The sequence below is a fragment of the Lemur catta genome, chromosome 11 (assembly GCF_020740605.2).
Source record: "Lemur catta isolate mLemCat1 chromosome 11, mLemCat1.pri, whole genome shotgun sequence".
NCBI classification, from domain to species: Eukaryota; Metazoa; Chordata; class Mammalia; order Primates; family Lemuridae; genus Lemur; species Lemur catta.
In genome coordinates this window covers 70,576,672-70,602,218 of record NC_059138.1, presented here as the reverse complement: position 1 = coordinate 70,602,218, position 25,547 = coordinate 70,576,672, and the positions used below count along the sequence as shown (strand labels likewise).

The following is a 25,547-nucleotide window of genomic DNA, read 5'->3' as shown; positions in this document are numbered from 1 at the left end:
ACCAATGAGCATAAAAAAGGAAGAGTAATTCTTGGAGTTGCAATATCTAGTTATGCAAATGGTATGTTCGAAGGTAAACTGACCAGAATCCCTAAAAGTTGAGAACCTTTAAAACTCATACTTTAGTTACTTTTCTTAGGGTGCTCTTAATTTTCAGATAAATTAATGTTTTAAAATAAATATTTCAGCAAATCAATCTGTACAAATCCTGCATAATCCAGATTTTGATTACAGTTTTACATTTTCATTTTCTCAGTTTTTTCAGCTACTATATGAAAACCATTGAGACTACATATACACTGGTGGCATTACCCTGTGACTTACAGATGACCAAAGTATAAAGCATTATGACATAAACTAGTCACAGGGAATTGCTCAGATAATAACAAATGTTGGCAAGGATATGGAGAAACTGGAATCTTTATACATCACTGATGAGAACGTAAAATGGTGCAGCCACTTTGCAAAACAGTTTGGCTCCTCAAAAGGTGAAAAACAGAGTTTCATACCATATGATCCAGTAATTCCACTCCTAAGAGAAATGAAAATATGTCCACACAAAAACTTGTATACTAATGTTCATAGCAGCATTATCCACAATAACCAAAAAGTATAAACAACCCAAATGTCCATCAACTAATGAATATATAAGCAAAATGTGGTATTATCCATACAATGAAATATTTGGCCACAAAAAAGGAATTATAGTCTGATGCATGCTACAACATGGATGAACTTTGAAAACATTATGCTAAGTGAAATAAGCCAATCACAAAAGGCCATTTACATGAGATGTCCAGAATAGGCAAATCCACAGAGGTAGGAAGTGTATTAGTGGTTTCCAATGCCCAGGAGGAGGGGGAAATGGAGAGTGACTGCTAATCAGTACAGAGTTTCTTTTGGGGAGTGATAAAAATGTTCTGGAATTAGATAATGGTGATCAATGCACATTTTGTGAATGTACTAAAAACTACTACTGAATTGTATGTTTTATGTTAATTATATCTCAATAAAACCGTGATTTTTAAAAAGAGACTTGCTGATTTAGCCATTCCACATTATATACAAATTTCAAAACATGTTGTACACAATAAATATAATTTTTATTTGTCAATTAAAATAAATAATTAGGGAATTGCTCCCTCATGATCATGTGTATTTTAAGACTGTCTATTCTAACAAAAAAAAAATTCACAACTCTTTGTCTTATCTGTGCTATCTCTACAAACTGCCTATTCTCAGGTAATATGGCACCAAATTAACAGGCCATTGTAGTTGAATTGGGACTTAAACTAAATGGGAAAGCCCAAGGTTCCCAGGTTTCTAAAAATGTACATTATTAAAAAAATACAAAATAGGTGTATTTAAATTTAATCTCTTGCGGGGGACACCAGTAGAGGGAGGCTAGGAGATAGATGGCCACCTAGTTTTCCCTGCATATTTTCTAGCCATTAAGTATTTCCTGATGATGATAAAATGATTAATGTTGTCAATGCCATTGAGTGTAATGTCAGGATGCTCCTAAGACTTATGGTTAAAATATGCAATTTAAAAAGTTAGAAACTCTAGTTCCAGCACCTAGTTGATAGCACGTAACTGCTTACAATACATGGCACACGTTAACTGAAGGCACAAATCCTATAACAAATTAGCACATGATGTGCAAGTGCTGAACTACTGCCTAATAACATTAAATAAATCTATAACCTATTTGTAAAACTATGATATTTTACCACAGATTTGGTGAAGTCAAAATCTCCAACAATTCCTTGTTCACGGTTTAAGGCAAACACATTGTTCTGATGAAGTGATCCATGAATTATGTCAGCCTTGTGCAATGTATGTAGGCCCTGGGCAACACCTTTCATGACCTTTAAAGCTTCCTATAGGTAAGTACAAACAAAAGAAGTCAGAAGTAGGCAAGTTGTTTAATACCTGAACCTTTTCTCTAATTAAAAGACTGTTCCAGACATGAGTAAAGCTTCCTCCAAACAAACCTTTAATACAAATACAGCATAGAGAAAGAATTAAAGGCCCATTGAAGCCTTGATTATGTAACTGGTGATCTCGCATGTGTATGTGGGTGTGTGTAATCATGTATATTCTAGAGTCTCTTAAGAAGACTTAGATTACAAATAACAACCATGTAAAGCATCTAGAAAAGAAGAGACTAAAATAGTGTTACTACACAGGAAGAATCAGGGCCTCCTTTATTGTTATTACTAATCCTAAATTTACAATGATAAAAATTTAAGCTATCACTTAAGCACTTATAAAACTAAATGCTATACTAAGCAATTCATATGCAACACAGTTTAATCGTTATAAGCTTAGGCTTTGGAACTAGAAAGACCTAATTTCAAGCCCCAACTCTACTTCTGGCAGACAGACCCTGTGCAAGTCACTGTAAGCCTTTTTCTCATCTGTGTAATAGGATAACTCATATCACAGGGTTGATGTGACAATTAAATAAAATAACACAAGTCAAAATTTTACATAGTATATAGCATGAAGTATGCCCTGAATAAATAATATGTATTATTTTCTTATTTAATACATACATGGAAATAGTGTTTTCACTTACTTCCGAAGTTAAAGGCATACTGGCTTGAATAGCACTCAGGTTTGCCCTAGGATAGTATGGGACCATCAGATAAGCCATAGGATCAGACTAAGAAGCAAAACAGAGAATGTGACTCAAAGTGAAAAATTCTTCAATATATTTTTAATATACATTCTTTCTATTAGGTAATTTTTGCTTTATGTTAAGAGGAATGAATTACTGTTCTAAAACTTGGAGTTAAAACTTATTTAAATAAAATGTTTTCTGCAAGAGATTAGCATAAGAACTTTACCTTGCACAAAAACAGGAATATCAATGGTAGTAACCCTGACTCTTCTTTAGCTTCTCTCCAAGCTCTATGATAGGTGGCTGCTCTCTGAATCACTCTGGCTTCTGTGTCAACATCCACAGAATAGCCCTTGTGCCAAAATAAAGAGGTGCTGGTAATTCCAAGATTAAAGTTCTCACTCTAATTATACATCTTCCCAACTTAAACATAATAATTGATTTTTAAGTTAAATTACATTCAACTGTATTTTTTAAGTTTCTGAGTACATTTTCTACCTTCTTTCAATAATATAATTTAGAAAGTAAATAACAATTTTACCTATAGCTTACTACACATTCTAGAATGTGTATCAAGTAACGCCAAACTCTTAATCCTATTATCATAATTAACAGTTTCCCAAATCAATGATGAAAACAAAATTAAGGAGTAGAAGCCTGTACAGGCAACAAAGCTGAGATTTCAAGGAGAAATGCAAGAAAATCAAAAATTTTATAAGGCGACTGGATAGAATATAATAAGTTTACCCAAAATAGGAAAGCCAGTACATACTATTAAAGACATATTCTATTTAGGGAAATGAAGGAACCTTTAGTAAAACTTAGTTCTGGTAACCAAACTGGAAGCACAATCATCATGCCTATCAACTTATATACTTTACAAAACAAACTGATTTTTTTTTCTTTCCTAAAAAGTAACAGTACCACTTCCCTTTATACTGCTGAATCTCCCATAAGGAAGAACTTAGACTTACCTTTAAAAGAATTATCTGCCCATTAACCTCAGAACATACCAAAGGACGCTTGCTACTAAGTTCCTTCATGGGCTCAGCATCAAGAAGATCCCGTTCCAAGCTCATAGTAAAAAGACCACCAGAGTTCTAGGCACAAGTTTTTATTACAGTTGAGAATCCAAACAATTCCAGCACTTTAATCATCAACATAATTAGTTACACACTATTAAATGACTGGACATCATCAACCCTACTGGAAAAACCCATAAAATAAAAATGTTTAAAGTTTTGTATCTTTTCCAGTTCCTAGATCTTGAACAACTCCCAAAATGTAATCAGCATACATTTAATTGCTGCAATAGCTCTAGAACATGATGACTAGGATTAACCAGACATGTTTCCTAGAAACCCTAATGTTTACTTGAGGAAACTCATGCTTCCTAAAAATATTAAAATAATGACAAATAAAAAGATAGTTGTAAAACAGGAATGAGAAGTCTAAAAATTATGACTACTAGGAAATAATTGTAACACTTCTGCCTCTGCTTGGAGTCCTCAAAGGTGAAAATGGCTTTCAAAGATTTTAATGCTCCTAGATGTTTCTGCTACCTTTTCAAACGAGTAATTTGGAGCACTAAAATCTGATAGTCAACATTTTATTTTTCTTTTATTTCAGAATATTATGGGGGTACAAACATTTTGGTTACAAGTAATGTCTTTGCCTCACCCTAGCCAGGGCTAGAGGCGTGCTCTTCCCCCATACAGTGTGCTCCGTCTTCACTAGTTGTGAGTTTGCCCACCCCCACCCCCCACCAGAACGGCACCCAATGAATATTACTACCATGTGAGCACCTTAGTGTTGATCAGTTAGTACCAATTTGATGGTGAGTATATGTGGTACTTATTTTTCCATTCCTGTGATACCTCACCTCGAAGGATAGGCTCAAGCCCTATCCAGGATAATATAAGAGGTGCTGGATCACCACTGGTTTTTATAGTTGAATAGCATTCCATAGTGTACATATACCACATTTTATTAATCCACTCATGTATTGATGAGAACTTGGGTTGTTTCCCCTTTTTTTTTTTTTTTTTTGAGACAGAGTCTCACTTTGTTGCCCGGGCTAGAGTGAGTGCCGTGGCATCAGCCTAGCTCACAGCAACCTCAGACTCCTGGGCTTAAGCGATCCTACTGCCTCAGCCTCCCGAGTAGCTGGGACTACAGGCATGAGCCACCATGCCCGGCTAATTTTTTTGTATATATATTTTTAGTTGGCCAGATAATTTCTTTCTATTTTTGGTAGAGACGGGGTCTCACTCTTGCTCAGGCTGGTCTCGAACTCCTGACCTTGAGCGATCCGCCCGCCTCGGCCTCCCAGAGCTAGGATTACAGGCGTGAGCCACCGCGCCCGGCCCTTTTTTTTTTTTTCTTTTTTTGAGACAGAGTCTCGCTCTGTTGCCTGGGCTAGAGTGCCGTGGCATCAGCCTAGCTCACAGCAACCTCAAACTCCTGGGCTTAAGCGATACTCCTGCCTCAATCTCCCGAGTAGCTGGGACTACAGGCATGTGCCACCATGCCTGGCTAATTTTTTCTATACATATTTTTAGTTGTCCAGATAATTTTTATTTCTATTTTTAGTAGAGACGGAGTCTCGCTCTTGCTCAGGCTGGTCTCGAACTCCTGACCTCAAGCAATCCTCCCACCTCAGCCTCCCAGAGTGCTAGGATTACAGGCGTGAGCCATCGCACCCGGCCTGTTTCCACATCTTTGCAATTGTGAATTGTGCTGCCATAAGCATTCGAGTGCAGATGTCTGTTTTATAGAATGTCTTCTTTTCCTTTGGGTAGATACCCAGTAGTGGGACTGCTGGATCAAATGGTATTTGTATTTTTAGCTCTTTGAGGTATCTCCAAATTATTTTCCACAAGGGTTGTATTAATTTGCAGTCCCACCAGCAGTGTAAGAATGTCCCTATCTCTCCACATCCATGCCAGCATTTGTTGTTTTGGGACTTTTTGATAAAGGCCATTCTCACGGGAGTTAGGTGATATCTCATTGTGGTTTTGACTTGTATTTCCCTAATGATTAGAGATGTTGATCATTTTTTTTATATGTTCGCTGGCCATTATTCTGTCTTCTTTCGAAAAGTTTCTGTTCATGTCCTTTGTCCATTTATTGATGGGGTTGATTGATTTTTTCTTGCTGATTTTCTTAAGTTCTATATAGAGTCTTATTATCAGCCCTTTATCGGATGTGTAGAAAGGAAATATTTTCTCCCATTCTGTAGGTTGTCTATTTGCTCTAATGAATTTCCTTGGCTGTGCAGAAGCTTTTTAATTTATCAGGTCCCATTTATTTATTTTTGTTGCTGCTGTGATTGCTTTGGGGGTCTTCTTCATAAATTCTTTGCCTGTGCCAATGTCTGTAAGAGTTTTCCCAACATTTTCTTCTAGAATTCTTAAGGTTTCACCCCTTAGGTTTAAGTCTGCTATCCATTTTGTGTTTATTTTTGTGAGAAGTGAGAGGTGTGGATCCAGTTTCCATCTTCTGCATGTGGTTATTCAGTTTTCCCAGCACCATTTATTGAATAGAGATTCTTTTCCCCAATGTATATTGTTGTCTGCTTTTTCAAAGATTAGATGACAATATGGAGGATGGTTTCACATCTGGGTTCTCAGTCCTGTTCCAAAGGTGTATATCTCTGTTCTTCTACTAATATCATGCTGTTTTGGTTACTATAGCCTTGTAGTAATCTTGAAGTCTGGTAGACTGATGCCTCCCAATTTGGTTTTGGTTTTTTGGTTTTTTTTGGTTTTTTTTGTTTGTTTGTTTGTTTTTTTGCTTAAGACTTCTTTGGCTATAGGAGTTCTTCTCTGATTCCATACAAAGCATAGAATTATTTTTTTCTAGATCTGTAAAGAATGATGATGGTACTTTGATAGGGATTGCATTAATTCTGTAGATCACTTTAGGTAGTATGGACATTTTAACAACATTGATTCTGCTAATCCATGAGCATGGTAGATTTTTCAATCTGTTTACATCTTCTACAATTTCTTTTCTCAGTGTTTCGTAGTTCTCCCTATATATGTCTCTCACCTCCTGCATTAAATATATCCCTAGATATTTAATTTTCTTTGACGCTATTGTGAAAGGTGTTGCGTCTTTGATTTGATTTTCAGCTTGACTGTTATTCGCATATATGAATGCTACTCATTTGTGTGCATTAATTTTGTATCCTGAGACTTTACTGAATTCATTTATCAATTCCAGGAGTCTCTCGGTTGAAATCTTGGTGTTTTCTAGATATAATATCCTATCATCAGCAAAGAGTGAGAGTTTGATCTCATCTGCCTCCATTTGGATACCCTTAATTCCCCTCTCTTCTCTGATTGCTCTGGCAAGGACTTCCAGTACTATGTTGAATCAAAGTGAGATAGTGGCAACCTTGTCTGGTTCCACTTCTAAGAGCAAATGCTTTCAATTTTTCCCCATTCAGTATGGTACTGGCTGTGGGTTTATTGTATATGGCCTTGATAATTTTAAGGTATGTCCAGTCTATGCCTATTTTGTTAAGAGTTTTTATCATAAAGGTGCGCTGGATTTTGTCAAATGCTTTGCTGTATCTATTGAGAGAATCATATGGTCTTTGTTCTTGCTTTTATTTTGTGGTGAATTGCATTTATAGATTTGCATATGTTGATAGTCAACATTTTAAATCAAGCTAAGTTGTATTGCTGTGTAGTTTTAGAAAGAGGGGTTGTAGGATTGTTTTCTAGGTCTTTTTTTAAATGTCAGTATATTTAAGCATCCCACAATATATACATGAACCTACAAAAAATTCTTAGGCATACATTACAGTTAAACATCTTAAAGTTATTAATGGCTTCCATAAGCCATGATTCAAACCTTTTATAATCTTCTACAATAAGGTATATTAGCATATTTTTAAAAATTAATTTCAAGTCCTATATGGCAGTACTCAATTGTCCACACTACAACAGAAAGTCTCTAAGCTAGAGTTAAATAATTACACGGAGAAACTCACATCATTTTAAAGTCTAGTCAGAAAGACTTTACAGTAATTGTTTAATTCAAGGAACTTAATCTTTTATGATAAACTCAGCTACGTAATTATCCCTTTCTGTACTATATTTAAGCTATCATCATAGTCTCAATGACAATCTTAATGAATAAATACCTCACCTAATCCCTCATATATAAAACAGGCAATATAAAACACAGAGCTAACAGATTCTGCTCTGAGTCAGAGTTTACCAATCCTGCTCCATATAGCCTCTGTCTAATAAGCTGATCTCCCAGACTTTGAATCCTGCCTGCCTAGAAAGCCATACCCATTCTCAGCCTCTCTACCTCAATCAACTTCTCTAGAATTTTGTTCCAGCCTGCTTTTACTTAAAAGACACATTCTGCTTAAATTCTTTAGGTCTAGCAGTATCTTGTTTTCATCCTAACTCTTGAAACAGCAGTTAAAATTTTGTTTTATCATTTCAAAAACACCTATAATTCAAATAAGTGTCATACAAAGTACTGAATGAGGGTTAGGAATAGAGAAAACAGAAAAACATGCAAATTAACATAAAAATAAAAATACGTACTATGCAACTATTAAAGACAGTCTTAAGAAAAAGTTCCAATATGAATAATATCCAAAAAAATCATCAGGAATATTTTTATAAAAAGGATATGATAAATTTAACATTGACACAATTTTAACATCATCATTTTTCAGCACTCTCTGCATAGTAGTAATTGTCAAGGAAAAAAAAGCTTACCATGTACTTAAGTAACCCTATTTCAGGATGAAGCAGAGGCAGCTCAGGGAACCATTTCTGTGCCAAGCTATTCAGCTTCTCCTAAAGTTAAAAAATATTTTTTATTGTAGATCAATATATATTCAATTGTGACATGCCATTCTTCAGGAAAATATAATATACCAGCATCTGCCTTATTACATATCTAATAAGATACGTAATCACTGATTTTTGCCTTATTCAAGAAATATCAAGTGAAAACCAAGAGTCACCTTGCATCTAAATTACCATCTTACTAACAGAAGACAAATTACCAATTTTAAGCTTTGCATATGTACATAAGCACAAATCTTGCCTAAAGTCAAAATCCACATTTACTTCCAAACTAAAATGAAAAAGCATAATATACCAATTTGAATCATAAAACTGTCACTATTTCTCAAAATATTAAGAACACAGTGACTTTTTTTTAAATGGCATGTCATTTAGGAAGAAAAAATCATAAAAGCCTTGAGATAAAAATAAATATGCAGCTCTACGTAAGTCACTTTGAAGCAAACGTGAAAACTGAGGATCCTTACAAAAGAAGTCACTTATCCCATGTTTATTAAGCAAAACTTCTAGATACTTGCAAATCTCTAGGAGATAGCTATTTTAATCCAAGGTTCATAAGATATTTACACACAGTCAGATAAGTTTGCTAAATAAAGCATAACACTCAAAATACCTATTATTTTCACAGTATTTTTATTTTCAAAGCACTATCTCTTAACTAACTTCTTCCTCATAACATCTCTCACACATGAAATACAGTATTATTTGCATTTTAAAGAGAAAATACACTAATTTTTCCAAGGTCACAAAAATCAGTGGTAGAATGAATACTAATTCCCCACCCCTACCCCAAAACCAGGTAGTCTTATTTTGTTCTTCAACTAAATTATGCTGTTCCACTAAAGTTTTCATTGCAATATTATGCTTAAATGATGTTCATATAGATTTTATATTAAAAAAAAGTCTTTAGGTTTTATGTTAAACAGAAAAAAATCAATATGCAAAAGTGTATGCTATAATCTTAATTCTAAAAACAAGCAGAAAAAAAGACCACAAGGAAGTAAAAAAGTTAATGGTAATTACTACTGTTACCACTGAGTGGGAAAGTTACACTGATCTTTTTTCTTTATAATTTTCTGTAATTTCCACATTGGTACAATGGTCATGAAAAATTTTGTCATCAGAAATTAATTTCTAAATTCACATAAACATTATTATGCCAATATAACACCTCTAGCCTTGTATTTATAATCTACTTCATAAAATGGATATTTGAATTCAATTTTTAGAGTAAAATCTAATTTAAAACTTTAAAGAATCAAATACTCACATATTCTTCTCTCTCATGATAAATTTCCTGAAAGACGCTATTGCGTAACTGAGTTATTTCTTGTTTTATTTTTTCAATTTCAGATCCATCATGGTCATCAGACTTTAATCAGAAAGAAAAAGTAGTTTTATAGGCTTATTAAAGCAGACTAAAAATAAATCTTCCTTTACGAATTAATGCAACTTCTATAGTAAATTGTTCTATGGTTTCTATGTATCCTTTAGTACTTAGCAGACCACAACCGACTCTTCCTGACATCTGTTGAATTAACTTAGATCAGTTTATTCTAACAATCACTTTTCTAAAACCTACAAAAGGAATAAAAAATAAAGACATAAAATCAATTACATAGATTTTTCTTGTCTCTTAATTCACTGTAGATTTTTTGTTATAAAGATGGCCAACCGCTATCATAAAATAAATGTTAAGAATAGCAACCAGAATCGATCAACACTTATGTGCACATATGGAAGGTAACATTCATCGGTGTTGGGCAGGTGGGAGGAGGGGGGAGAGGATGGATAAATTCACACCTAAAGGATGAGGTGCATGCTGTCTGGGGCATGGGCACGCTTGTAGCTCTAGGAGATAGCTATTTTAATCCAAGGTTGGACGGTGCAAAGCCAATTTATGTAACCAAAGTATTTGTACCCCTATAATATTCTGAAATTTAAAAAATAGCAACCAGAATACAACTGAATACCCTGAAATTGTTTTCTACATAGATTTGGTTAAAAACAAAACAAAAAAAATGAGTTAATGTGTGACATGTACTAGAGGAAAGATGATATAGGACTCACAATAAAACTCCTGTGATAATAAATAAGCCAACTTAAAAAGTATGTAATATTCTAAAAGTTAGATTTCTCCAAAAGGTGAAAAATTAGACTAAAAAAGATCAACTTCCCCATAGCCAAGAATAGAATAAAACTGGAAAACTCTTCAACTATGAAATTAGTTCTAGAATAGTTCCCACTCCACCCCCAATTAAGTGCTCAGAAGAGGAAGAGGGACAATTCAAGGTGGATTAATACATAATATAGATTTCTTGTGTACATAAATTGAATCCTCAAGGGAACACAAAGAATTACCATCTTATTCACAAAATTTCAAGCCTAAAGGAGGAGCTAAGTACAGGTTGGGGCATCCTAATCCTTCCAGTTTTACTATGATAGGAAAACAACTTAAAATACTTGCAAAAAAAATATGTCTGGCCATAAAAAGAGAGTTTAAAAAAAGAGACTATGATCTTAAAAATACTTTATGACAAAATTCTACTTTCAGGAGAGTACCCTATCTATCACCTTCATGTAGTAGGTTTGTATTATAATAGACATGATAACAGTCCAAACCAAAAGAGTATTAAGAATTATTCTAAAATGTTCATGTTACTAAAAACCAAGGCAGACATATAAAATGTTTTTAAAGAACATTTAATGACATGGGAAAATGTCTACACTATTAATGTAATCTCACTTTTATTTACATACACAGAAAAAAGATTAAGTATATAAAATAAAATGTGAATGTAATGGCTCTCTTTTTTTAAAGTGTATTTATGCATTACTTTTATGAAGCAGAGACCAAGTAAAATTAGGTACACATAGAGTTCAGTAAGAAGTAACTACTTCCTTACTTCTTCCAAATTATTCTTTTCAACCAATTTCCATCTCAGTCGAGCTTTTAAGCTTTTCATTGTCTTCTTAATGGACAGCAAATGATCCACACTGGGGCTCTTATTTAAACATTCAACAGTCTGCTTTTGAAACTGAGGGAAAGAATTACTATATTTTCAAACACATCAGACAACATTTATTAAACACTTACTAACCATTTAGTATTTCTCTATTAAGATTCAACTAGTATTTAATGAGTTCAGATTGAGACACTAAGAAATACTATAATTTTCAACAAGACAATTCAACTAATTGATTTCCTAATTATATATGTTTCTGTTTAGAAGACTATCAGTTCCATCACTCAAAGTGGCAAAGACAAAAGTAACATTTCAAACTGAGACACACACTATTAGTGTGGAGGAAAAGAGAATTTCCAGTGAGAATGTAAACTGAAATCATCTTTCCCAAAAGTAGTTTGACAATATGTATCAAGTTTTAATAATGTTTGCTCCTTTTAAGTTAGTAATTATAATTTTAGAAATCTGAGAAAATACACATAAAAAATTATGTGCCAAGTTATGTACAGTGTTTATGGAAAAAAAAGTTGGAAGTAACCTTAATGTGCAACACACATGAGAGGTTAGATAATGCTGTTGTACATTATCTATACAGGGATGATGACTTAGTAACTCAAAATGACAGTACAGAAAATCATTGTTTTGGAAAACATTCATAATATACCATTAAATGAATAAAATATTTTCAAAATAGCTTACAAGACAATCCAATGCACATTTTATACACATGTGTATATATACATGCATATGTGTGTGTGTGTATGTATGTATGTATGTCATCACCCAGAAAGGAAATACTCTGAAACTATCTCTTAGGCTAAGAAGATTATAAGCAATGTTTTTATTTCTTATTATCTTTCTGTACATAGCAAATTTTCTACAGTAAACTTGTGTAGTCAGAAAGAAAATAATAAAGGTTATGTTCTTAACATAAGAAAATCAAAGACTTAAGACAATAAAAAACAATATGTTTACATCAACAAAAATCACCATTTCCAGTTTATTTCGTGATAGTAAATTCTAGCAATAATAAATAATTTACTGAGTATTAAACTATGTGAGAAAAATTTAAGTATTAAAAAATTCAAAGCATCAATTTATAAGACCAATAACAGAAAGCATAATCCAACCTCAACACTGTCCTTGTACTTAGATTGTACTGTGGCAATGAGCCTTTCCTCTGAACGGATCTTTTGCAGTACTTGACTATATGTATTTAAAATGATCTCCTTGTCTGCATCACCATGCTCCTAAATGAAATCACACACATAGAATTATACCTAAAGGAGTATCCAAAATAGTTAAAACCTTCAATAACAATGGATAAACTTCAAAATTATACCTTTGAAAAATTTCTATATTCATTTGAAAGTATTTCTTAAATACAAATTTTTTCTGGACAGGAGACAGATTGATATCAAAGATGTTCATATGGGAAATTTTACTCCTATTCCATTATAATTCCCAAAGCTGTCTGAAGTAGAGCGTTAACAGAAACCGAGGATACTAATGTACTAAATGTAAAAACTAAACAATATACAGAACTCCAACGCTTTACTTTTAAAAATCATCTATTAACAACCACTTCTAAAATCAAATCTGACAAAACCATATAAATCAGTATTATTTAACAATACGAAAATTCATAATGTATTTTTAATGCCAATATGAATAAAACTTCAAGAACTAAAAAACAAACACATAAAATGACGAGCATGATCACTGAGACATTGGAAAGCAGCCTGAATAACTGGGAAAGAGTCCCAATGAAGAATGTTAAAATTACAAAATACTTTTTGGAGGAGCTACACTAATTTTTACTTTGACACAGCAACACAGAATATACACAATAGAGAAAGGGGGCTACCAATCAATCTAGTGTATTCACTTTCATAACTCTCCCAGATTTTATTTCAAGTTTTCACAAACTTTAAGGAGTTTTTTCTTATAATCATTGGCTATGATGAACTCAAGAATCAAATGATATAGAAAGCCGATCCACTCTAATTAAGAGTTGTTTTACTGGAATTAAATACGAGGTTTTGTTTTTTTAATGTGAAATGTCCTATTAAAATGAAAACGCCACCCTACGGAAGATTAAAACTGCATTATGTTTGGATTATAACTTGACCATGTTACTCTTTCAAACAGACATATAAGAGGAAAGCTAAGACCAGTCTTAATACTAATTAGCAAGAGAAACCACATTATTGCTTAATACTAGCTAGCAAGAGAAGTCATATTGCTTCAACAAAAAAAAGCAATAATAAAGGATATCAGTACTCACAATCAGAGATATCTCTAGCTCTTTGCAGACACTTGACTCAGTCTTCTCTAGGATTTCATCAATGTTACTAATTGTGTCTTCAGAATTCAGTGATTCTTCCACAGATAGATCAAAAACCTCATTTGGAAAAATCAAAACATGAAGTATCTCATTTGGTTAATTTAATTAGCATTCACTGTTCCTGAATGCTAATTTATACCTGAAGCAGAGCATTAGGCTATACCATGGGTAATGTAGGGGAAATAAGAATGCAGAAAAAAGATAAAGTACCTCCTAAGCTTATATACCAGAAGAAAAAAGGTACATACACATTAGTGGTTAAGAGAGATTGAAAGGACAATCCAGAGGAAAAGTATGAGAAAAAAACAGGGACAAGACCAAGATGGTGTTTTTCGAGACTAATAAAAGAAGCAGTCTGAATAAAACCTAATAAAGAAACTTGACTGCTTAAGTGGCAACTTTAAATCTGGTACGTAGGAGGTAGACAGTATCAGCTCTTGAACAAGGAAGAGATATGATTTAAAATATATATATTCCCTGGTCTATGCTGCAAATACCCCTAAGCAAGAGCTCTTATTACCTTTAAGGTTCTCTGGAACCATGCTACAAGACACTGTAGAGAAGCCTCTGTTTCACTTCTAACATTGGTGAACTCCTGTCTTTTATCACATTTCCAGTCATAAAATTTTCTAAGTATTTCTTCAGAATTTTTTCCTTCTCTGGCCTGTCCATACACTGCTTCTAAAGAGGTTGACAAATCCTGCAGAGAGATACACTTCTGTTTACTAAAGTTTATTAACTACATATTAGGATTCAAGCAATGTGTTAGGATCCACGAGGCAGAAAAGCAGTATGTTGAATCCCCATTCTTGAGAATTTTATAGTAAAACTGAGAATCATCACATAGAGATGAAAATATAAAACTACCTAGAAAGTGATTTATCTGGACCATTAATAGTAAAAATTCATTAAGTGAATTAGTTACAAATAAAAAGCTTTAAAGTCTTAGGTTTTTAATTAAGTAGAAATTGTACTCTTTTCCCTAAGTTTAAATAAGGAATCACTATTGTTTGTCCTGACATGAAAGTTTCCAAGACTTACTGCTAGATAAAAATAAACCACACACCAAAATATAAAATAATGCCAATCAAGTAAAGACATTAAACATATGTATGTACAGTCATGTGCCGCTTAACAATAGGGCTATGTGCTGAAAAAAATGCATTGTTAGGCAATTTTGTTGTCCTGTGAACATCGCAGAGTATACCTACACAAACCTAGACAGTATAGCCTACTACACACCTAGGCTATATGGTATAACCTATGGCTGCTAGGCTATAAACCTTTATAGCATATTATTGTACTGAACACTGTAGGTAACTGTAACACAATGGTAAGTATTTGCATACCTAAACATAGTAAAAATATGGTATCATAATTTTATGGGAATACCATCATATATGCAGTCCATAATTAACCAAAACAAGGTTATGTGGCACATGACTGCACTTAAAAGCATTTTTTAATGAACTGGAAAAGACAAGACAAGCAGCCAGCGCAGCCTGCTGGATCTCTCTAGGAATTACACCTAGAAATGCTACAAGACAAAAGTAAAGCTTCATAGATTCCAGAAACTTTTACCACAAAACTCTGAGAAACTCTTGGAAAAGGTATAGGATGGTTGGTGCTCAGCACTGAATGAATACAGTCCCTACAAGTGGGAGAAGGCCTAGACCACAACATATAATAACCTATGGGTAAAGAGAACTTTCTTTCTAGGCCCTTCTCTCTCCCTCATGTTGGGAAGGAAAGTAGCAGTACCAGCAAGAGGCAACAGTTTATACAAGTACAGCACAAGAACACAGATGAGGCAAAAACTGATAACTAGCACAGAAGAGCTGGCCAGTCCCTGAGCATTCTCTTTATTTCCCTTTTCCCCTGAGTAGCTGGTAGCATTGACATCTAAGCGTGGTAGCCCCTGGAAAACAGCAGTGACTGAGGTAGAGGGACTGGGAGGTTTGCTAACAAGTAAGACCATCCAGAAGAGAAGCAAAGGAGGAGTAGGTAAGCCCTGATTGCAACACCAGAAGCTCAGCACCCTGAGGACAAACCCATTCTATTCCCTAAACCCAGCTGAAGTCTTAAAAGTTGTGGTCCAGGCTTTTACTCCTCTCCAGGCCCTTCACACGACTACACAATAGCACAGAACTAAGGTAGCTTATAGTTCCAAGGAATATGAGATCTTAGGGAGACGTAAAGAGGAGAATGAAATGTGCAAATAACACAAACAGTTTGAAAGAAATATAACAAACTAAGCTACCTTACAAAAAGGAAACAAAATCAGTGGCCCAGATAACAGTAAGAACTCAAAAATAAGCATAACAAATACTCTCAACAAAAAGAAAGCATACTGGAAACACAAAGGAAAGTCAAGTACTTATAAATAACAACCAATAGATGATATTAGGTATGAAAGAAATAACCTTTGAAATAAAGAGCACAATGGAATGGCCAAATGCCAGAAGGGATACAGCTAAAGAACCACTTAAGTCAAGAATCCCTCCAAAAATACACAGATAGGGAAAAAAATTACTTTTAAAAAAACAGTTTAATAGAGTATGTAGAGGAAAAAAGTAGAGGTTTAAATATCTAACAGAAGTCTCAGAATGAAAGAAAAATTAAATGTGGGGAACAATATCTTAAGAAATAATTATCAAATACTTCCTAGAAATATTTAAAACCTCAAACTTAACTGACTCAGATTAAATTAAACTTAAATGTGTTTTGGTGCAATTTAAGAACAAAGTCAAGAGAAATTTTTAAAGCTTCCAGAGGAAAAAAAAAATCACAGAAGAACAAAGATGAGACTGATATCAACAATTATGGAAATAAAGAAGACAATGAATTATTACTGTCAAAGGCCTAAAGGAAAAATGGCCTTATTTTATAGCTGTCTAAACAACTATTTACATGTGATACTGAAATAAAATATATCCTGAAACTATAATACCTCACAAAGTCAACTATACACAGACTTCTTTGAAAGCTCTCTTAGAGAAAATACTCCAACACATATAAAGCCAAGAGATATCAAACAAGATATCTTACCATGAAATAAGAATGAGAAAATAACTCTAAAGTTTATTAAATTGAGCTATCATACACAATATTCACAACAACCTGTAACTAAAATCCTAGACAATTGTGGTTGGTTGGTTTTTTGAGAGGGAGGTAGAGACAGAGAGGAAAGACACTAAAGTGAGATGAGAATGTTCTGAAGTATTAGGAGTGGAAGGCAAAAAAGGAAAAAAAAAACATGATAAACAGAAACATAAAAATAAGATCACAGAAATAAGTTCTAATAGAAGAGTATTATATTTATGTAAATTAATTAAGTTACTAATCAACAGACAGATTTAGAGATTGGGGTCTTTGATAACCAGTACAGAAATGTCTCTAAAAACTGGGTATAAAAGGTTAAAATAGGCCGGGCGTGGTGGCTCACGCCTGTAATCCTAGCACTCTGGAAGGCCGAGGCGGGTGGATCGCTCGAGGTCAGGAGTTCGAGACTAGCCTGAGCAAGAGCGAGACCCCCGTCTCTACTAAAAATAGAAAGAAATTATCTGGCCAACTAAAAATATATATAGAAAAAATTAGCCAGGCATGGTGGCACATGCCTGTAGTCCCAGCTACTCTACTCGGGAGGCTGAAGCAGTAGGATAGCTTAAGCCCAGGAGTTTGAGGTTGCTGTGAGCTAGGCTGACACCACGGCACTCACTCTAGCCCAGGCAACAGAGTGAGACTCTGTCTCAAAAAAGAAGAAAAAAAAAAGGTTAAAATAAAGGGAGAAAGAAAAAAAAGATATATAAAACAAGTTTTAACCAAAAAGAAAGATGGGATAGGAATTTAAAAAAGGAAACAAAATTTTATCCCAAAACATCATAAGTGAAATCTTAAGGTTACACAGTAGTTAAAAAGAAAACATATTTTAAAATATACTACAATCATAAATAATACATTAACACCCAACAATACAGAAATTAAATATTCTGAACTAAAAGAACTACAGGAACAAACACATCTATCTAAGACACATATAACAAAAATATCTCAAAGACTAATGTACTGATCAGAGCAAAAACTAAGTAAAGATAAAGAAAACTAAAGATATACATATATTCACAAATACACACCAAGAAAACCTAGAATATATTTTCTTTTTGAACTTAGGAGGCACAGTCAAGAAAAATCAACCACGTACTGTAGGCCACAAAAGAAGTCTTAATAAATGCTGAGGAAGTCAGAATGATGAACCTTAATTCCTTTTACTGATCTTCATATTTCTTAAGTATTTGAAAAATACAAATTATTTCTCAGCAAAATAAAGACAAGTTTAATGAATATTTTGGTAACCTGGGGAAATACCAGAAATGGAGAAAAGCAGATAAGGCAAAAAGTCTTCTAAAACTAAACTTTAAAAATAAAAGAGCTTTAAAGATAATCTTGGTTGCAGACCCTCCACCTATGTTTACTAACAGTTAGTGAGAAGAAATAGACCTTTTCAAAGTAAAGTAGAAGTTGCACTGTAGAAAGGTAAATTCTTTCTATATTACTGCCCTTTTATATGCAAGGCTTACTTCACCACTCTGGAAGAACTTATAATATTTATGCAATTCCATTTAAGAAAATGTTTCAAACCAGGGTTCCAATGGATCCTAAACCACATACAGTGTCCTGAAAACTACATCTTCACCCAGGGGGACAGAAGGAGACAGTGCCCAAATATCCCTAAATATCCTCTTCTCCAAATTTCTAGCAAACTGATTCCCTGCAGTCCAAAACAAAATGGGTAAAAGCTACTGGACAACTCAGTATTAGAGTTACTGACCAAAGCAGTAAAAATTCAAAGATACATAAAAAGTAAATGATTAGAAGAGAAAGGTTTATTGTTTTCAAATGGCAGGACCACATAAAAAGCTCAAAGAGTATCAAGAGACAAATGAGAAGTAAAAGAGTTGAGCAGAGTTGCCAGAGAGACATAAATATATTAAAACCAATAATAGTTCCTCTATTCCATCAAAAAATGGAAATGGAAAGTAAGACAATATTCACAAAAGCAATCAGAAGTATAAATATCTAGGAGTTAAATGAAGAAAAAAATGCATGAGAACTCTTAGAAAGAAATTTTAAATATTAAAGGACAAGAAAAGATCTGAATAAGTAGAGAGAAATAGTATGTTATTAGATGAAATGACTTAACACTGTCACACTCATTCACCCCAAATTAAAGTCATTGCTGAGCTAGCAGAACAGGGCTGAAGTTAAGGTTTCACTACATCATATAGCTATTGTATTCTAGCATGTAATCACCCCAGGAGAGAAACCTCCCTGATCATGCAGCCTAAAAGTGCTATACACTCAAGGATCAGGGTCCCTTCTCTCCCTGACTCTGATATGTGGCCACACTAGATTTTCTGCTAAAATGCAATGGGCAACAGTGACCCACATGCCTGCTACTGCTCCTGTCTTTATGAATTTCCCCAGTGAATACTGCTCTAGCAACGTGGAGTGCCTGGCCATTTTACCTTGTTTGTAGGATAGAGACACATACATACATAAATACTAAATATATTAATATCAACTTTTAATTCCATTAAAAAGAAATTAGAATTAGGCAAAGAAGAAAAACTTTTGCCACCATTACAGTACTACCTGAAATCTAAAGGTAAATTCTAATTTCAACTCTTAAATGCTAAATTTATATTTAATATATATTTAATATAATTTCAAAATTCCAACCTGCAATGTTTTTAAGCGTTTATTAAGAGATAACTCATCTACATCCAGAATAAAAACTTCAACTGCCATGTACAGCTTCTGTTGCACTTCATTTCTTTGGGCAATCAAAATATTCCCTTCACTCTGGAGGAAGAAAAAGAGAACAACCATCATTAATATATCATATATAATATGATATATAATATTTTTACATATTGACCTGTATGAAAAAGTGAACTAAAATTCAACATTACATTTTCCAAACATAGTAAAATTCAGCACAAACACTTCTCTCCTTAGATCACCAAAATGACAAAGAACTTTCTTTCCTTTAATTAAAAATAAAACATTTAAGTTCAACAATCCTGCTCTACTAATCTTTATTTTTCCCATTATTTCTACAACACTGAAGTTTTTGTTTTTCTTTGAGAAAATTATACAAGCTCCTATCAATTACACATTGCCTCCTCCTCCTATTCCCATTCCAAACTCAACTCAATCTAGTCATCCCTCAAGATACAGTTAAACACCAAGATAAAACCTCCCACTTCAAGCTATACTACAAGGCTGTAGTAACTAAAACAGCATGATACTGGCACAAGAACAGAGACACTGACTAACGGAACAGGACTGAGAACCCAGACATAAAACCATCCTCATACAGCCATCTGATCTTTGACAAAGCAGACAAAAATACACACTGCGGAAAAGAATCCATATTCAATAAATGGTGCTGGGAAAATTAGATAGCCATATGTAGAAGACTGAAGCAAGATCCACACCTCTCACGAAAATCAACACACGATGGATAACAGATTTAAACCTAAGGCATGAAACCATAAAAGTTCTAGAAGAAAGTGTTGGAAAAACTCTTATAGACATCAGCCTAGGCAAAGAATTTATGAAGAAGACCCCAAAGGCAATCACAGCAACAACAAAAATAAATAAATGGGACCTGATCACATTAAAAAGCTTCTACACAGCCAAGGAAACTATCATTAGAGCAAATAGACTACCTACAGAATGGGACAAAATATTTGCATGCTATACATTTGATAAGGGGCTGATAACTAGAATCTATATAGAACTCAGGAAAATCAGCAAGAAAAAAACAACCCCATTAAAATGTGGGCACAGGACATGAACAGAAACTTTTCAAAAGAAGACAGACTAATGGCCAACAAACAAAAAAATCAACATCTCTAATCATCAGGGAAATGCAAATCAAAACCACAATGACATTATCACTTAACTCCAGTGAGAATGGCTTTTATCAAAAAGTCCCAAATCAACAAATGTTGGTGGGGATGTGGAAAGATAGGAACACTCATACACTGCTGGTGGGACTGCAAAGTAGTATAACCTCTATGGAAAGTAGTATGGAGATACCTCAAAGAACTAAAAGTACAACTGCCATTTGATCCAGCAATCCCACTACTGGGTATCTACCCAAAGGAAAAAAAGACATTCTATAAAGAAGACATCTGTACTTTATAGCAGCACAATTCACAATGGCAAAGATGTGGAAACAACCCAAGTGCTCATCAATACATGAGTGGATTAATAAAATGCAGTATATGTATACCATGGAGTACTATTTAGCCATAAAAAAGTGGTGAAATATCCCTTGTATTACCCTGGATGGAGCTGGAGCCCATTCTTCTCAGTGAAGTATCACAAGAATAGAAAAACACCATTTAAATTGGTACTAGTTGATCAACACTAATGTCCACATATGGTAAGTAACATACATAGGGTGTTGGGCAGCAGGGAGGGGGACAGGAGGGGATAAATCAATTCACACCTAATGGATACAGTGTGTACTCTCTGGGAGATGGGCATGCTTGTATTTCTGACTCAGGTGGTGCAAAGAATTTATGTAACCAAAGCATTTGTACCTCCGTAATACTCCAAAATTTAAAAAAAAAATTAAAACAAAATGAACTGAAATAAAATAAGAAAAACCACGTAGAAGGAAAAAAAGTAAATTCCTACAAATCATTAAGAAAAAGATAGACAACTCTATTGAAAAACGGGCCAAAAACTTCAATAGATACTTCACAAAATATGATACCAAACAGCTTGACATCATTATTAATTGAGGAAATGGAAAATAAAATCACACCTCCCATTCCTCCATTTCTGAATGGCTAAAGTAAAGAGGTACAGGGAATACCAAGTATAGAATATGGAACAGTGGAGGCTCTCATGCCCTGCTTGGGGCATCTACCTAGGCAGATTATATATGTTCTTTATAACCCAACAATTCTACTATGGGGGTATACCAACAGAAATGCACACATATATGCACCAAAAGGCATGTAGAACAATCTTTATATCAGCATGATTTTTAATAGATCAAAACTATAAACAGTAGAATGAATACTACACAGCCATGAAAATGAATTTCTGCTATATATGGTAACATGGAGGAATTTCACAAACATACTGTTGATTGAAATGAGTCAGTCACAAAATAATATATACTATATGATTCCTTGGGTATAAAGTTTGAAAACAGTCAAACCTAATTTATGGTATTAGAAATTGGAATATAGGTTACCTTCGAGTAGGAATTAATGATTACACACTTAATGATTTTTGCACCTTTCTGTGTATTACACTTCAATTAAAATTAAAATCTTACTTAAAAATAAATTTTCCCATAACTATCTGCACAACTGAAAATTTAAAAAAAAAATACCTCCAATTAGCCCAAGAGGCTATGTTTGGAAACATGTATGTGAAAGACATCCAAGAACCCTATCCATCATCTCTATTATAGTATTTACACTCTGTATAGAAACTATCCATTAATATATTCATCCTGTACCCAAGAAAGATAGAAACGATGTCTTTAAAAATTCATATCTCCATTACCTATAAAGGTGTTTAGCACATACACTTAAAAGCCTGAATTTTACAATATCTTTTCTTGCTTAAGCTCAGACCATTTTATAATGATAAATTTTTTAAAAACCTCAAGTAAAGCTTATTTCTTTCATCAAGAAACAAAAACACATGGCAGTCAAGTTAAGGAATTATGCAAAATACATAAATGAAAGTAGCAATTCTAAAACCCAAATTAAGTACAATAAGGGAAATAAAATGGCAATTTCATCTGAGTGGCAGTTATTACTGTGTATTTATCCAACAGTCTACTCTTCAATCTATCAAATGAACTTTTAAGTCCTAAACATGAGCAGCAGTAGAAACAAATATCTGGTTTAGAAAAAAGTCATATTTGTACACTAGAATATAAAGTCCTAAAGCTATTAATACATATTAAGCCCTTTCCCTCTCCATCTTGAATCACTTTCCTATGCTCAAACTATAAAAACAAAACTTAAAAATGCAGTTCTTTTTCATCTTACTCATGAAAATATATGAAGAAGTATTTTAATATTGATAGTGTGGTTTAAATGGAAAGAGAATATACTTTGCAGTCAGACATGCCTGGGTTCAAATTCCATATTAACATTTAGGACTATATAATCTTGAGTAATTTCCTTAACCTTCATGAGCTTGTTTCCTCACTTATATGATGGGAGCAAAAATGCCCCTTTTTAAAGTTATTGTTAAGAAAAAAATTATAAAGTACCTATAACATCGCCTGTGTTTCATAGAGATTAAAAAATTATCCACAGCATCTGGCACATATTATATGCTCATTAAAGTTTGTTGAATTCATATGCAAAAGAGATTATTAATTCTGGCCAGGCACAGTGTGGCTCATGCCTGTAACCATAGCACTCTGGGAGGCCATGATGGATGATCGCTTGAGCCCAGGAGTTTGAGACCAGCCTGAGCAATACAGCAAGACCCTGTCTCTACAAAAAATAGAAAAATCAGCCAGACATGGTGTCAGGTGCCTGTAGGCCCACCTACTCAGGAGACTGAGGCAGGAGGATTGCTTGAGCCCAGGAGTGTGAGGCTGCGTAAGCTGTGATGACGCCACTGCACTCTAGCCTGGACAATTGGAGTAAGACCCTGTCTCAAAAATAAATTAAAGTTAAATTTTAAAAATAAATAAAAGATTATTAATTCTGCTGTCACTTTTTTTTCTTTCATAATCAGAAGCAACCAGTTAGGATCTAATATGTAAAATAACCAAAATCTAATCCTTTCTCCTAACTAAACATTCCTGGCATTTCCAAAGGCCTAGTTATCCTTCTCACATTTCTCATTCAGAGCCAGTTAGGTTGCCAACTGATCAACCTAGGTATGAACAGGGAGTAAGATTTTCAGGGTATAATCCACAGAGGCAGAAACGACCAATACTTATGATGGGACAAGTCCAAACACACAAGTATAGAACTCATAGGCCCTACGGAAAGCTAAAATGGTTGTGGGTGTTTCTTTAAAGGAAAACAAGGAGTTCTGTTCAGCTTAAAATAATAAACTAAAGAAAACTGCAACAGGAAATAAACATACTTGTACCTTAACTAATAAAGAACTCATACAAAGTATTTCATTTTGATACCCCTCCCCAGCACACACAAACAACTACCTCTTAACAATAGGTGGCTAAGACTACATTTAGTAGTGAGGCAGAGCCCAATCCTGCCACATAAAACACACCACTCAGACCAGAAGACAAGGCCCACATTAGCAAGCTTAGTAACCATCCTGGTTTACAAGCTTAATATTAAACACTCCTCAAAAGCCAGTACCTCTTTTTTTTTTTTTTTTTTTGAGACAGTCTCACTCTGTTGCCCAGGCTAGGGTGCCGTGGCATCAGCCTAGCTCACAGCAACCTCAAATTCCTGGGCTCAAGTGATCCTTCTGCCTCAGCCTCCCAAGTAGCTGGGACTACAGGCATGTACCACCATGCCCAGCTAATTTTTTGTATACATTTTAGTTGTCCAGCTAATTTCTTTCTATTTTTAGTAGAGACGGGGTCTCGCTCTTGCTCAGGCTGGTCTCGAACTCCTGAACTCGATCTATCCTCTCGCCTCGGCCTCCCAGAGTCCTAGGATTAGAGGTGTGAGCCACCGCGCCCAGCCCCCAAAACCCAGTACTTCTTATAACTCCATACTTCCAGGGTCCCTCAATGGGCATGCCCAGTTTTAAGAGTCCCCATCAATTATCTGTAGTACAAATTCCTCCAGTACAGATGCAATTGGCTAATCAAGAATTATATTTACCATAAATAATGCTGCCTAGTAACAGAGCTGAAATATTTTATCAGATTACCAAGGGAATAAAGAGAGGGAGTTAACGAAAGGTCAAATTCACATGTGAAAAGGGAAAAGACTTTTTTAACTCTCTACCCACAATCACCAATTATCTATCACATTGTTCTTATAAGGTAATAAAGGAATCCAATTATTAATATTAAGATACTGTAAAAGTTAAAGATTTTATGCAAATAAAGTATCATTATAACATCTGCAGTTCCTCTGCTTTCTCCAAAGATAGTATTTCCTTATGTTCAACAGATAAAAACCGTAATAGAGAAAATGTATGCCTACATGATGAGTGCGTTGCACACCCTCTGGGGAATGGTCATGCTTGAAGGTGCAGACTCGGGGAGGTGGGGGAGGGAGGGGAAGGAGGTATGACCACATGATGAGTGCCAGGCGCACTGTATGGAGAATGAGAATGGACGCGCTTGGGACTCTGACTCGGGGGGATGGGCGGGACATGGGCAATGTATATGACCTGAACTTATGTACCCCCATGATGAGCTGAAATTAAAAAAAATAATAAATAAATAAATAATTGGAACACCAAAAAAAAAAAAAAAAATTCTCAACTCACCACATTTTGACAAGTTTGAATCTTCTCCTGAGCCTGATTGTACTCTGCCCAAATTATCTCTAATTCATTCAAAGAAGCTGGGGTAGTAAAGCACTCTTCATCCAACACTTGTATAGCATCTGAAAGGTCATTTCCAAAATGAACATTGATGCTCGCACGCCTATTTTAAAAAACAGCAAAAAGGGAAAGGTCAATAAATTAGAAAGCTGGTGTGAGAAAAAATTATACTTAAATAGTAATGATCTAAAAGTTACTACTTACAGTAGTGGCTATAAAGATTT

The 25,547-nt window shown here is 34.3% G+C and overlaps 1 protein-coding gene across 2 annotated transcripts in view; it reads right to left on the bottom strand.

Annotated features, from left to right (window-relative positions):
• The window catches only part of STK31 (serine/threonine kinase 31), an 83,111-nt gene that overhangs the window by 22,904 nt on the left and 34,660 nt on the right, over positions 1–25,547 (bottom strand). For both annotated transcript variants that reach the window (XM_045564345.1, XM_045564346.1), the window contains exons 10-21: positions 25,267–25,426; positions 19,525–19,647; positions 14,306–14,485; positions 13,726–13,842; positions 12,569–12,688; positions 11,379–11,510; positions 9,743–9,844; positions 8,380–8,460; positions 3,604–3,729; positions 2,856–2,981; positions 2,585–2,671; positions 1,734–1,883 (exon numbers count right to left, since the gene is read on the bottom strand). In XM_045564345.1, the coding sequence (XP_045420301.1) occupies positions 1,734–1,883; positions 2,585–2,671; positions 2,856–2,981; positions 3,604–3,729; positions 8,380–8,460; positions 9,743–9,844; positions 11,379–11,510; positions 12,569–12,688; positions 13,726–13,842; positions 14,306–14,485; positions 19,525–19,647; positions 25,267–25,426 (1,504 nt within the window). The remainder of the gene's footprint in view (positions 1–1,733; positions 1,884–2,584; positions 2,672–2,855; positions 2,982–3,603; positions 3,730–8,379; positions 8,461–9,742; positions 9,845–11,378; positions 11,511–12,568; positions 12,689–13,725; positions 13,843–14,305; positions 14,486–19,524; positions 19,648–25,266; positions 25,427–25,547) is intronic.